At 41.0% G+C, this 15,439-nt stretch overlaps 1 protein-coding gene across 1 annotated transcript in view; it reads left to right on the top strand.

Moving 5' to 3' along the window:
* The first annotated feature begins 13,699 nt into the window (after window positions 1-13,699).
* LOC111975893 (heterogeneous nuclear ribonucleoprotein M) overlaps window positions 13,700-15,439 on the top strand; it is a 21,169-nt gene continuing 19,429 nt past the window's right edge. The window contains exon 1 of the mRNA XM_024004570.2: window positions 13,700-13,962. Coding sequence (XP_023860338.1) covers window positions 13,922-13,962 — 41 coding nt within the window. The 5' untranslated portion in view covers window positions 13,700-13,921. The remainder of the gene's footprint in view (window positions 13,963-15,439) is intronic.

The following is a 15,439-nucleotide window of genomic DNA, read 5'->3' as shown; positions in this document are numbered from 1 at the left end:
ATAGCTAGGCTATATCCGTGATAATATCTACAGTGGGTGGTTAAAGAATGCTGGCTTCTTTTTTCATCTGATGACCACCCCTGTCAAATTATACTTTATCAAGGGTCTACTCAAATCCTCAAGAAGTTCTACAGCTGCACCATTGAGAGCATCTTGACTGGCTGCATCAATACTTGTTATGGCAACTGCACCGGTCTCGATCGCATGGCGCTACAGAGGGTGGTGCGGACAGCCTAGTACATCACTGGGGGCCGAGCTCCCTGCCATCCAGGACCTCTATATCAGGCACTGTGAAAGAAAGGCCCAGAAAACTGTTAAAGATTTCAGCCACTCAAGCCATCGACTGTTCTCTCTGCTCCGGAACGGCAAGCTGTACCGGAGCATCACGTCTGACACCCAACAGCCGTCTGAACAACTTCTATCCCAAAGCCATAAGACTGCTAAATAGTTAACAAAATGGCTACAATGACTATCTGCATTGACCCTTCTATGCACACTCACACACTCACTCTATGCACTCACTCACACACACACACACACTCTTGTATAACTAACCTTGTGGGGACACACTATTCCCCTTAACCCTATTTTGTTTATATTTTTTTTATRTAACTAGGCAAGTCAGTTAAGAACAAATTCTTATTTACAATGACGGCCTACCAAAAGGCAAACGGCCTCCTGCGGGGACTGGGGCCTGGGATTTAAAAAAATAAAAACAATATAAATATAGGACAAAACACACATCACAACAAGAGAGACACAACAATACATAAAGAGAGACCTAAGACAACAACATAACAAGTCAGCAACACATGACAACACAGCATGGTAGCAACACAACATGGTTGTATAACAAAAACATGGTACAAACATTATTGGGCAAAGACAACAGCACAAAGGTCAAGAAGGTAGAGACAACAATACATCATACAAAGCAGCCACAACTGTCAGTAAGAGTGTCCATGATTGAGTCTTTGAATGAAGAGATTGAGATAAAACTGTCCAGTTTGAGTGTTTGTTGCAGCTCATTCCAGTCGCTAGCTGCAGAAAACTGAAAAGAGGACCCAGGGATGTGTGCGCTTTGGGGACCTTTAATAGAATGTGACTGGCAGAACGGGCGTTGTATGTGGAGAATGAGGGCTGCAGTAGATATCTCAGATAGAGGGGAGTGAGGCCTAAGAGGGTTTTATAAATAAGCATCAACCACTGGGTCTTGCGACGTGTATTCAGAGATAACCAGTTTACAGAGGAGTGTAGAGTGCAGTGGTCTGTCCTATAAGGAGCATTGGTGGCAAATCTGATGGCCAAATGGTAAAGAACATCTAGCCGCTCGAGAGCACCCTGACCTGCCGATCTATAAATTATATCTCCGTAATCTAGCATGGGTAGGATGGTCATCTGAATCAGGGTTAATTTGGCAGCTGGGGTGAAAGAGGAGCGATTACAATAGAGGAAACCAAGTCTAGATTTAACTTTAGCCTGCATCTTTGATATGTGCTGAGAAAAGGACCGTGCACCYTATAGCCATACTCCCAAGTACTCGTATGWGGTGACTACCTCAAGCGCTAAACACTCAGAGGTAGTAATAACACCTGTGGGAAGAGGGGCATTCTTCTTACCAAACCACATGACCTTTGTTTTGGAGGTGTTCAGAACAAGGTTAAGGGTAGAGAAAGCTTGTTGGACACTAAGAAAGCTTTGTTGTAGAGCATTTAACACAAAATCCGGAGAGGGGCCAGCTGAGCATAAGACTATCATCTGCATATAAATGGATGAGAGAGCTTCCTACTGAGCCTGAGCTATGTTGTTGATGTAAATTGAGAAGAGCGTGGGGCCTAGGATTGAGCCTTGGGGTACTCCCTTGGTGACAGGCAGTGGCTGAGACAGCAGATTTTCTGACTTTATACACTGCACTCTTTGAGAGAGGTAGTTAGCAAACCAGGCCAAAGACCCCTCAGAGACACCAATACTCCTTAGGCGACCCACAAGAATGGAATGGTCTACCGTATCAAAAGCTTTGGCCAGGTCAATAAAAATAGCAGCACAATATTGCTTAGCATCAAGGGCAACAGTGACATCATTGATGACCTTTAAGGTTGCAGTGACACATCCATAATCTGAGCGGAAACCAGATTGCATATCAGAGAGAATACTAGACATAAAGAAAGCCAGTCAGTTGATTATTGACAAGTTTTTCAAAAGACTTTTGATAAACAGGGCAAAATAGAAATAGTCCTATAACAGTTAGGATCAGATTGATCTCCCCCTTTCAATAAAGGACGAACTGTGGCTGCCTTCCAAGCAATGGGAACCTCCCCAGAAAGGAGAGACAGGTTAAAAAGGTTGGAGATAGGCTTTGCGATGATAGGGACAGCAACCTTAAAGAAGCTTCTAACCATAAAACTAACCCTAGCTCCTAACCCTGAACTTAATTTGAACCCTAACACTAATTCTAACCTTAACCCTAAACCCACTAGAAATAGCATTTGACCTTGTGGGGCCTAATAAAATGTCCCCAGTTAGTCAAATATTTGTATGTTTAATATTCTTGTGGGGACTTCTGGTCCCCACAAGTACAGTTAAACAGGTCCACTTGTAACGATAGTCATTTTCTTCCTCCTCCTCGGACGAGGAGAGGCGAGAAGGATCGGACCAATACGCAGAGTGGGTAGTTTCCATAGTGATTTAATATAACAAAACAATATGCGATACAAAAACACAAAATAACTACCGTGACAGTCCCGTGTGGCGAAACACTGACACAAGAACAAACACCCACAAAACACACGTGAAACCCCGGCTGCCTAAGTATGATTCTCAATCAGGGACAACGATTGACAGCTGCCTCTGATTGAGAATCATACCAGGCCGAACACACAAAATCCCAACATCAAAATCACACATCGACAACCCACCCAACTCACGCCCTGACCATACTAAATAAATACAAAAACAAGGGAAAAACGTGACACCACTTCATAACACGCACACACATTCATACTGACTCTACACACATGAGTCAGTATATCCAGATGCCTAGTCACCTTACTCCTACACATATCTAACACTCCAACATCCCTGCACATCGGAAATATGGTAATGAAACTAACCCTGGAACTGACCCTGTATATAGCTTACTTACTTTCTCGTGTTCTTCTTATTTCTATTTCTTGTGTGTTTTCGTTCTACTTGACTTATTTATTATTATTATAGTACTACTGATCAGTTGTAAAGTAATTAAGTAAAAATACTTTCAAGTACTACTTAAGTAGTTTTTTGGGGTATCTGTACTTTACTATTTATATTTTTGACAACTTTTGCTTTTTCTTCACTGTATTCCTAAAGAAAATAATTTACTTTTTATGACATACATTTTCCCTGACACCCAAAAGTACTTCTTACATTTTGAATGCTTAGCAGGGCAGGAAAATTGTCCAATTCACACACTTATCAAGAGACCATCCCTGGTCATCCCTACTGCCTCCAATGTGACGGACTCACGAAACGCAAATGCTTCCTTTGTAAGTGATGTCTGAGTGTTGGAGTGTTCCCCTGGCTCTCCGTAAATTAAAAAAAACAAGAAAATGGTCCCGTCTGGTTTGCTTAATTTAAGGAATTTGATGTGATTTCTACTTTTACTTTTGATACTTAAGTAGATTTTAGCAATTACATTTATTTTTGATACTTAGGTAGATTTTAGCAATTACATTTACTTTTGATACTTAGGTAGATTTAAAACCAAATACTTTAGACTTTTACTCAAGTAGTATTTTACTGGATGACTTTTACTTTTACTCATTTTCTATTAAGGTATCTGTACTTTTACTCAACTATGACAATTGGGTACGTTTTCCACCACTGCTACTGATATTGATTACTGCATTGTTGGGAAAGAGCAAGCAAGAAAGACATTTCACTGTACTTGTGCACGTGACTTCAATCGTCTCAGGCATGTGGCACAATATAGGAATTTATGGTTAGATCAGAAATCATTTCACAATCATTCGCCTGTACAGAGAATTCAGTCCAAACCACAAGTCCAAATCCACATCTCCATCCATGGCTTAGGAAAGGGCTGATTTAGCAAGCTAGCTACTGCAGGACATCAACACAAGTAGACCAGAAACAGTCACATTTGTCTGACAATAATGACGTTTAGCTTAGGATGTGATTTGATTAGTGTGAAGCAAAATCCAAACCGGCCTCCCTTGGGGGGTGTTTTGCTGCGCCAGGACAAACCACAGTTGAGCTCAGCTCAATGCTGATTGGTTAATTATTTTGTACATTTTTTATCAAGGGAAGCCAAATGCTTGCTAGCATCAATCAATCAAATGCTAGGCCGGCAACATGTCATTCTCTTTCGTTCCAGACAGCATCAGATTGTATATAGCCTAGTAGGAGATTTAGCAACATTGATTGTTTTTGCTATCTTTAAGTTTGTTTTCAGTGTATTAAACTAAGCATACAGTGCATTCGGAAAGTGTTCAGACTCCTTGACTTTTTCCACATTTTGTTACATTGCAGCCTTATTCTAAAATGTATTAAATAGTTTCCCCCCCCTCATCAATCTACAGACAATACCCTATAATGACAAAGCAAAAACTGTTTTTTTGAATTTTTTGCAAATGTATTAAAAATAAAAAACTGAAATATCACATTTACATAAGTATTCAGGTTTTCATCAAGGATCTCTCTGTACATTGCTCCATTCATCTTTCCCTCGATRCTGACTGGTCTCCCCAGTCCCCGTCACTGAAAAACATCCCCACAGCATGATGCTGCCACCACCATGCTTCACCGTAGGGATGGTCCCTGGTTTCCTCCAAGACGTGGAGCTTGGCATTCAGGCCAAAGAGTTCAATCTTGGTTTCATCAGACCAGAGAATATTTTCTTATGGTCTGAGAGTCTGAGAGGTGCCTTTTGGCAAACTCCAAGCGGGCTGTCATGTGCCTTTTACTGAGAAGTGGCTTCCGTCTGGCCACTCTACCATAAAGGCCAGATTGGTGGAGTGATGTAGAGATGGTTGACCTTCTGGAAGGTTGTTCCATCTCCACAGAGGAACTCTGAAGCTCTGTCAGACTGACCATTGGATTCTTGGTCACCTCCCTGACCAAGGCCCCCGATTGCTCAACTTGGCCGGGCGGCCAACTCTAGGAAGAGTCTGGGTGATTCCAAACTTCCATTTAAGAATGATGGAGGCAAGCCTACCGAGTGGCGCAGTGGTCTAAGGCACTGCATTGCAGTGTTAGCTGCGCCACTAGAGATTCTGGGTTCAAGTCCAGGCTCTGTTGCAGCCGCCCGCAACCGGGAGCACAATTGGCCGAGTGCCGTCTAGGTTAGGGGAGGGTTTGTCCCATCGCACACTAGCAACTCCAGCTGGGCGCAGTACACGCTGACACGATCACCAGGTGTTTCTTCCGACACATTGGTGCGGCTGGCTTCTGGGTTAAGCGGGCATTGTGTCAAGAAGCAGTGTGGCTTGGTAGGGTTGTGTTTTGGAGGACACACGGCTCTCGACCTTCACCTCTCCCGAGACAAGACTGTAACTAGGACATACCGTGCGCTACCACCTTACTTTAACCTGTGAAAATGCATGAAGCCCCGTTTCCACTGGCACTTAAAATTGGGTCCAAATTCGAGCTGACTCAAATGGAATTCTCAAATTCAAGCTGGGTCGACGGAAACCCAGGCCAGCACAGTCAAGTTTCACAACTGGTGCCAGGTCGATTAGAATTCGGACTGGTGAGGCCGTTACTATGCAACCACCAAGCTGAGCACTGCTGGATGCTGACACATTTAGCTAGCTCTGGGCTTGTTGCTGTTAGCTAGCATATGGACAAGCAGTACTGCAGTAGTCAGACATAACACGAATTACCACCATAGCTGGATCCTTCATTCATTTTTGCACTACACAATAAACTTTTATGATAACAGTCCGCCCTCAAATGCTAGCTGCCTAACATTAGCTAGCAAATCAGAGTTGAAACAAGCTAGATAGCTAACGTGAGCTAGTAGGGATTTTAGCTGGCCAGGTCATATTGAAAGCTAGCTAGCGAAGCAAGCAAACCAGACGACAGGTTTGATATGATGTAGCTAGCTAGTGTTCAATACGACTGGTAGCTAGTTAGCTAATAGCCAATGGCAAGCAAGGTAGGAATTAAGCTAGCTGGCTTGGAGTTTTTGTATGGAGTGTGTCGAATTTGGTCAACAAGTCCCGTGGCTGGGACACCGATCCCGATTAACCAAATTCGATATTCTCTCATTGGCCATACACAAACTCCTCGCTTGGTATGTGAAAAAAACGCCACCTGCTGGAGAAGATAGATTTTGGGCCCGGTTATCCCTCTCACTTTGCCTCTTCCCCTCTGGTAGCAGTCATTGCTAGAAGTGATACCGATTTTGTAAAAGTTACGTCATAGTCCCGTTCATTACAACGAGAGTTTTTCCCTCGTAGAAAAGAACTTAGAGGACAGTGGCTAGAGAGGTACGTGTAGGGAGGTTCTGAGTACTGCTGTTTTTCTGTTGTACTTAATAATTATTGCACCCACCTGGTGTCCCAGCTCTACCAGTCCGTGATGGGAAGAATGGAAATATTTTTTCTTCTTTCTTTTCATTTACTAACAGGCCACCAGACTACAGAAACTAGCAATGGAACGGGAGTAATGGAATAGCAAAACTATAATGTTAGCAATGGGAATATGGCATGAGAGAGAAAAAAAGAAAAACTAAGAGTGAAACATAACATACTGTATATATACTGTATATATATTAGCATGGGTATTGAACGATACCAGAGGGTGGATATATTTAAAAAATCACTAATATAAGAAGTAGACGGTACATGTTTGGTCTTTGGGCTAAATGTATACATTATGATTTGCCTCTGAACTGTATGTGAACCCCTCTGCAATCTACTGGCACTAACCATTAACAACTAGGACTTCAACCAGGCTGTCCCTATGCTATTTGCTCTCTCTCTCTTAAACTGCGAGCACAAATCCTATGTGAAAATTTGTTTTTTCACAAAAGATCATGAAAACTGGCCCAAATCAGCTCCTCATAATTCAGCAGGGAGGTGTGCAACTACCACACATTATACCCAAATCCCTTTCAATTCATATTCCTTGCAGAAAGAACTATTTGCAAACCTTTAAAAACATCCAGAAAGACAGTGGTCTTAGAAGGGTATTTATACTTTAAAATATATGTTATGTGAATGGATGTGGATGAAAGAATTCTGCCAGTGTTTAAATGTCCTAGTTTCATGTTTTTTTCTTTACTTCCAACTCTATATATCCAAGTGAGCCTATGAGGACCTTGGGGTTCAGATTTACCATTATACCCATTGATCAAACGTATAACAGACAGACACTGCTCAAAGGGACTTGTTTGTGATATCTAGACTCAGTTGTCACTTTATTAGGTTCACCACCCTATTTACGAAAATAAATTGCTCCTACATACACTAAGTCCCGTGGTCTTGGCTTGCTAGACACTGAAGCATGCAGAGAAGTATTCAGGTATTCTGTTACTGTTTGTTTGAACTATAGAAAGTGCAAAATGACAGCACAGTCTGTGATGGTCTTTTGTAACTCWGAAAAGTTACAAAACTGTTTTTTTAATAATTCCAACACTCAGCTTGTACTGACTGCAATAAACTCCAACTGGACTTGAACAGTCCATCTCRTTTCCCACTTCCATCAACTGTTTTGAATGCACGATGTTCTAGATGCATAGGGGGTTGTACCTAATAAAGTGACCACTGAATCTATAGACTTTCCAGAATCTATTCTGGGAATACCCTGGGTATTAAACATTTGGCTGTAAGTGTTGAACAGTTGAATCTATTACCTCAGGAAAAAAGCCTGAAAAAGGAAATACTGATACTGGAAAATACATTTTGGGAGGTTTAATGTACTTTGATTCTGAGTGTAGATATCACAAACAAGTCCTTTTGAGCAGTGTCTGTCTGTTATACGTTTGATGTACCTACTATAATTATTGTAATTCATGTTATATATATATTTCTAAATCCCACATGGTGGGGGCTAACAGGAATTACAGAAAAAAGGAGGGAAATTCTCAGACATACAGTAGCTTACAACAAGGTTGACTAGGTGTTTTCGAGGTAAACTTTTGGCTCCAATGGGTCGTGTAAAGCAGAAAGACGATCTTTGGGGTACCCTTTGCTACAGGGTGTGGGAAGGGGGCAAAGCACAGAGAGAACAATGTAGTATGCAACTGTGAGGGACAGATTTTGTCGTTGAAGCACAACCTTTAGAACTATGGGTTCCAGAAAGCGTCTTTAAATGTGTCAACAATGCATACAAATGTGGTCCTCTTTTTTTCCAGTCTTCAYTGCGAAGCAACACCAATCAATGTGTGCTTTGCATCATCCAGAGAAAACTGATGATCATGTGACTAACTAGGTTTGTCTTTGTGTAATATAACAGTAGGCTATGAAACGTCATGTAGTTTCATCCTTCAAGCCATTTAGAAGTATGACATTATGTCTTTAAACTTTTTTATTAGGGTTATCCTTGTGTTATTGCTTGGATTGCACATTTTGGGGAATATTCAGAGGTGGAAATTTTCCATGGGAATTAACGGGAATATATGGGAATTAACGGAAATACAGTATATGCTATTTAATATTAATACCATTCATATGTAGATGTTTATGTAGATGTTTTTTGCATTGAATATATTTACCATATCATATGAAGGCAGAAACATACATATTTTACCTTATCATAAGTAGACAAATTGCAAATGACTAAATCCTTRCAATAGAAAAAATAAACTATTTAGTTACTAATTGAACTTTAATTAAATGAATTGACTCTTCACATGGGATGATTTCACAGAACATGAAGGGAAAGGGGATATTGAATGATCCCCAATGATCCATCGCATCTCCCAAAAACGTTTTCAACATAAAGGATAGTCTAGAAACCAAAGCTTTGGTTGTCTTCCTCTAAGGCTTCCATGTCTCCTCACTGGACCTCCTCAATGTCTACCTCTTGAACATCAGACTCTGGGGCCTCATCTTTACTGTCACTTTTCTACCTTGTTGAGGATGGCTTGTTGTCAGGCTCAAAAAGCCTCAAATTTGCCTGGATGGCCCCCAATTGTTCAACTCTTGTATTGGTCAGCCTGTTGCATGCTTTGGTGTGTGTGTTCCCAAACAAGGACCAGTTGCGCTCTGAGGCGGCTGATGTTGGTGGGATTTAGAGGAGGATGGAGGCAACAGCGGAAAGAGCCTCAGATCCACAAAGTCCCTTCCACCAGGTGGCTGATGAGATATGTTGGCACGACTGCCATATTGCATCTCCATCCCAAAGCCCTTGCTTGGAAGTGTACTTCGCCAGACTGCCAAGAACCTTGCGCTCATCCAGGCCAAAGTGGAGAGACACGGTAGTGATGATACCATAGGCCTTGTTGATGTCTGCACCAGACAGGATGCTCTTGCCAGCATACTTGGGGTCCAACATGTACGCTGCGGCGTGTATGGGCTTCAGGCAGAAGTCTTCACACTTTTCAATGTATTTTAGAACGGCAATTTCCTCTGCTTGGAGCAACAGTGAAGTAGGCAGGGCAGAACGGAGTCTGAACATCAGGATGGCATTGTCTCCCTCAATCTGTGCAATGGCTACTGCTATAGGTTTCAGGAGTTTCAGGTTGCTTACCACTCTCTCCCAAAATACATCATCCAGGAAGATCCTCTTGATGGGGCTGTCCATGTCCGCAGACTGTGATATGGCCATTTCTTGGAGAGACTCCTTCCCCTCCAGGAGACTGTCACACATGATGACAACACCACCCCAGTGGCTGTTGCTGGGCAGCTTCAATGTGGTGCTCTTATTCTTCTCACTTTGCTTGGTGAGGTAGATTGCTGCTATAACTTGATGACCCTTCACATACCTAACCATTTCCTTGGCTCTCTTGTAGAGTGTGTCCATTGTTTTCAGTGCCATGATGTCCTTGAGGAGCAGATTCAATGCATGAGCAGCACAGCCAATGGGTGTGATGTGAGGGTAGGACTCCTCCATGTTAGACCAAGCAGCCTTCATGTTCGCAGCATTGTCTGTCACCAGTGCAAATACCTTCTGTGGTCCAAGGTCATTCATGACTGCCTTCAGCTCATCTGCAATGTAGAGACCGGTGTATCTGTTGTCCCCGGTGTTAGTGCGCTTGTAGAATACTGGTTGAGGGGTGGAGATGATGTAGTTAATTATTCCTTGCCCACGAACATTCGACCACCCATCAGAGATGATTGCAATACAGTCTGCTTTCTCTATGATTTGTTTGACCTTCACTTGAACTCTGTTGAACTCTGCATCCAGAAAATTAGTAGATAAAGCATGTCTGGTTGGAGGAGTGTATGCTGGGCGAAGAACATTCCGAAATCTTTTCTAATACACATTGTCTGTGAGCAGAGGTGAACTAGTTGCATACACAGCTCGAGCAAGACATTCATCAGCATTTCTCTGTCTATGTTCCTCCATTGAGTCAAAAAAACGTCTGATTCCAGGAGGACCATGAGCTGTTGCTATCAATAAGGTGTCTGATTCATCATTTTCACCTCGAATAGAAGTAGAGGGACTTTTGTCAGAGGTTGCTTGATGTGATCGCTGAGTGGACTTTATGCACTTGGCCAGAATATTCTGCATCTTTGTTGCATTCTTCACAAATGATTTGGCACAGTATTTGCAAATGTACACAGCTTTTCCTTCTACATTAGCTGCAGTGAAATGTCTCCACACATCAGATAGTGCCCGTGGCATTTTCCTGTAAAGATTAGAAAAAAATGAGTAACAAAAACAACGAATAGAATTCCATGTACAGATAAATAGTTAAGCAGTTAGATTAAACAACTCCTTTGTAAGATAAATGTTTTAAAATGAAACATGTATGGAAACAGGTGAATTCACACTCCTCAGTTAGCAGGCTCAAGCAAGCTTGTCACGACTCCCACCGAAGGTGGCTCCCCTGCCTGTTCGGGCGGCGCTCGGCGTTCGTTGTCGCCCGGTCCACTAGCCGCCAGCGATCCCTTTTTCCTTTTCGGTTTGTTTGGTCTTATTGGTTGCACCTGTCTCTTATTTTGTTTCTTGATTCATGTCTATTTTAGCCTGTTAGGCCCGCCTATGTTTGTGCGGGATTGTTTTCTGTTAGTCAGGGTGTGTTCCTGTCCGTTTGTGCCCTGTGTTGGGTCGGACAATTTTTCGGTCTATTTTTCGCCTATGGTTTTGGTCGTTCGTTTGGGAATCCAAATAAAGACAGTTTTCCCCAGTATCCTCTGCTCTCTGCAATTGACTCTGCACCCACCACTCCAGGCAATTGTGACAAAGCTAAACCCCACATGGTAGCAAAAACTAACCAGCAGAAATTGTTAACAAGTTAGAAATTATTTAAACACACTTTGCTGTAGGCTACTATTTACTAGTTAATAAAAAAATAATGTATGTCATATAAAATATATTCACCCCACCTAGTATTGTAATCAAAACTTATCAGAAAGCATGTAGTCCTTGGCTTAGACAGTGTAGTAGTGTGGGCTCAATAGCATCTCATTAGTGTGAAAGTTCTTGAGAATCAGCTGTAGATGTGATGGAAGAGTGCACTGCACATATGATAGAAGAATGCACTGTGCATGCAGAGGGTTGCAATTCCATTGAATTGGGGATAGTTTAACCAAAATATGCCACAAGACCTAGAATTGCCTTATGTGTATCCCACAAAAAAGGTTCACTGTTATAAGCTAAATTTTTTGATGAATTTAAGCAAAATTCACAAAACTCCTGGGCTTAACTTTCCATGGAAAATTCCTGGAAAAAATTCAGGCCCTTTGCAACCCTAGTTATTGCTCTAATGTTCTATTATCATGACTCAATTGTACTAGTCTACTATGAGAGATACTAGATACTAAGATACATACTATGACAGCAATTCACTGTAATAGGTACACACGTTGTATCTGGCACAAGTGACGATTAAACTGATTTGGATTTCAAAGACTGGCATTATTGTAATGTTTGATATTTCAACATTGATGTGTGATACCTTTTTTATGTTTTTAATACTGCAGATAGAATGCTCTGTGTGCCAGAGATGGTACCATTCAGCTTGTCTGGGGATAACAAAGAAGAACTTCAACAAAGCCAAAATAGAAAATGATTGGAAGGGGCCTCTTTGCTGTTAAATTAGAGACCTATTAATAAATGACTGTTGTGCCTTATAACTACTTTAAAATGTGGAGCTGTTGCACTAAAAATGCTAACATTGATTTGGCATACAATTTAAGTTTGTAAACATTGTACAACTTTATGTAAACATTGTCTAACTTCATATAGAACAAATTGCACTTGAAATGAACATTTCTTTAAAGTTATTGCAAATAAATGCATATTTTCACTTTTTTCTGAGACAGTCACTGAATTAGATTTCTTCATCTTTAAATGCAATATTTGAGATGTTATGTATTTCTATCAAATCGATACTGGAATTTCTACTCGAAGCAAAGTTTGCAAAAGTATACTAGACATTTATAGAATAAATCGTACCTAGATTGATGATACTGTCATAATCAGTGAAAACGTTATTGATTTATATAGCTTTAAATTACATTTTATAGATGTTATGTATTTATATCAAGTCAAAACTGGAATTTCTACTCAAAACAAAGGTTGTAAAAGTATGCTAGACATTTATAGAATAAATCATATCTTGTTTGATGTTTCTGTGACAAACAGTGAATTAGTTATTGATTTTGACCGCTTTAAATGGCATTTTATAGATTTTATGTATTTCTATTAAATCAAAACTATAATTTTTCCTCGAAACAAAGGTTGTAAAAGTATGCTAGACATTTATAGAATAAATCATACATAGTTTGATGATTCTGTGGCAAACGGTGAATTAGTTATTGATTTTTACATTTTTAAATGGCATTTGGCGAATGTCTGTTGAATGTCCGAATGTGTGAATACAAAACCATCTTTACCTCGGTGCAACCATGCTTATTCATGGTACATCGAACTCGATCAACGCCACGCCTTCTTAACCCCATAACTCCATCCACTCGGAGTTTGTGCTGTAGTACAAACAAACACAACTGCTTATTTGGACGTAGCTAGCTATTTGACAGTGAAAAAGCGAGGTAAATTATCCGATAATCAATCATCTAGTATTTTCTGTGTTTCTTCCCGCATAATTCTAAACAATTTTATTTGAATCAGTTACGTGTATTGCTTTATCATCTTGTAGACAGGAAGTGATCTTTATTCGCTCTGGCAAACAGTGTTGTATGCTAAGGTTAACGTTAGCTGGCCTTTTAGCTAGCTGTTTAAAAATCTAATAGCTTTTATAATTTATGTAAAAAGACAATAATACAAGTTGTGTAAGCACATGGAAATACTTTTTAGCGATGTATTTCTTTCAGACTTATATTATGACTTAAAAGTGGCGCGCTGTCAGTGACGGGACAGTGAAACTAGTCCCGGAACTGACCCTGTTGATATTTGGTTTTTATTTGGTTTATGTATTTTTTTTAATGTATTTTTGAAAGATGTGTTTTTCTCCGTGTTGTCATTTGCGTGGGAATCGTTTTCATGAAGTTCTTCAGCTAATCCGTCTTTAGCCTCTCCCAAACGGATGCATTTCTCCGGCCAGTTGGTGGCGACAACAATATTTTGAGTGTAGTTAGCCATAAAACCCAAAGAAGAATTCATCCGCCATTTCACTAGCTTGCAGCCGGCCAGCCTCTCCAAAGGCATTACATTAAATCCTATATTTATTCAATACTGCTCAAGTGAAGGTCCACTGCCAAACTTAGACAATATTTTAATAACTTTTTGAAGTAGTCTACTGACCGCAAATTCATTCAGCAACAAATCAGCGGAAACAGAATAAACTGCGAAGATGTCGACCGAGGCCGCTGCTACGGAGAAACCAGGCCAGGGGTAAATTTTCATTAATTTATTCTTTTGTTAGCTAGTTGGCTAACTAAACTATTTAACTTACCTTCCTGCTCGTTAAGGTTTGGCTACGTGTAACGTTACATTATGTCTCCAACTGCCTAGTAGCATCTAGCTTAATGGTTATCTAACTGGCTAATCACCACTAACTAGCTAATCAATTGATTCTGCTAACGTTAGCCACAAATGTGCGCGCTTGCACTGGCATGAGATTATCAAATTAGCTACAGTAACTAGTTAGCCCCCCCCCAATATTTTTTTAAAAACTAACTAACGTTAACTAACTGACCAATTTGTCCTCGCCCTCCTATTTTTTTTGTGAAGTACGCCATCACTTGCTACACAATAATTTTTTGGGGGGGTTCAACGCAACTTGTAGTGTTGGTCTTATGTTTCATGAGCTGAAATAAAAGATCACAGAAAGCTTATTTCTCTCAAGTTTTGTGCACAAATGTAACACTGTTAGTGAGCATTTCTCATTTGCCAAGATAAACCATCCACCTGACAAGTGTGGCAAATCAAGAAGCTGATTAAACAGCACCTTGTGCTGGGGACAATAAAAGGCCGTTCTTAAATGTGCAGTTTTATCACAAGTTTTGGGACAGTGCAATTGGCATGCTTACTGCCAATTGTCCACCAGAGCTGTTGCCAGAATTTAATATTACATTCTCTACCATAAGCCGCCTCAAGTCATTTTAGAGAATTTGGCTGTATGTCCAACCGGCCTCACAAACGCAGACCATGTGTGACCACGCCAGCCCAGGACTTCCACATCCGTTGTCTTCGCCTGCTGAATCTTCTGAGAACAGCCACCCTGACAACCAAAGAATTTCTGTACAAACTGTCAGAACTTTTCGGGGAAGCTCATATGCGTGCTACACTTGTTGCCCTCACCAGGGTCTTGACCTGACTGCAGTTCGGCCTTGCTGGAGAAGTGTGCTCTTCACAGATGAATCCCGGTATCAACTGGGCAGATGGCAGACACATGTTGTGTGGGAAAGCAGTTTGCTAATATCAAAGTTGTGAACACAGAGGTCCATGGTGGCGCTATGGTATGGGCAGGCATAAGTTACGTACAACAAGCACAATTACATTTGCTCGGTGGCAATTTGAATGCACAGAGATACCGTGACGAGATCCAGTTACCGCCAATATCCAGCAAGTTTGCACAGTCATTGAAGAGGGGGACAACATTCCACAGGCCACAATCAACAGCCTGATCAACTCTGAAGATGTCGCACTGAGGTAAATGGTGGTCACACCAGATACTGACTGGTTTTCTGATCACGCCCCTACCATTCTTTTTAGGGTATCTGTGATCAACATATTTTTATTTTATTTATTTCACCTTTATTTAACCAGGTAGGCAAATTGAGAACACGTTCTCATTTACAATTGCGACCTGGCCAAGATAAAGCAAAGCAGTTCGACGCTGACAACGGTAAAAATCTTGTCGTTACTC

The sequence above is a fragment of the Salvelinus sp. IW2-2015 genome, linkage group LG16 (genome assembly GCF_002910315.2).
Source record: "Salvelinus sp. IW2-2015 linkage group LG16, ASM291031v2, whole genome shotgun sequence".
Lineage (NCBI taxonomy): Eukaryota > Metazoa > Chordata > Actinopteri > Salmoniformes > Salmonidae > Salvelinus > Salvelinus sp. IW2-2015.
This window is presented reverse-complemented; position numbering and strand designations above follow the sequence as displayed.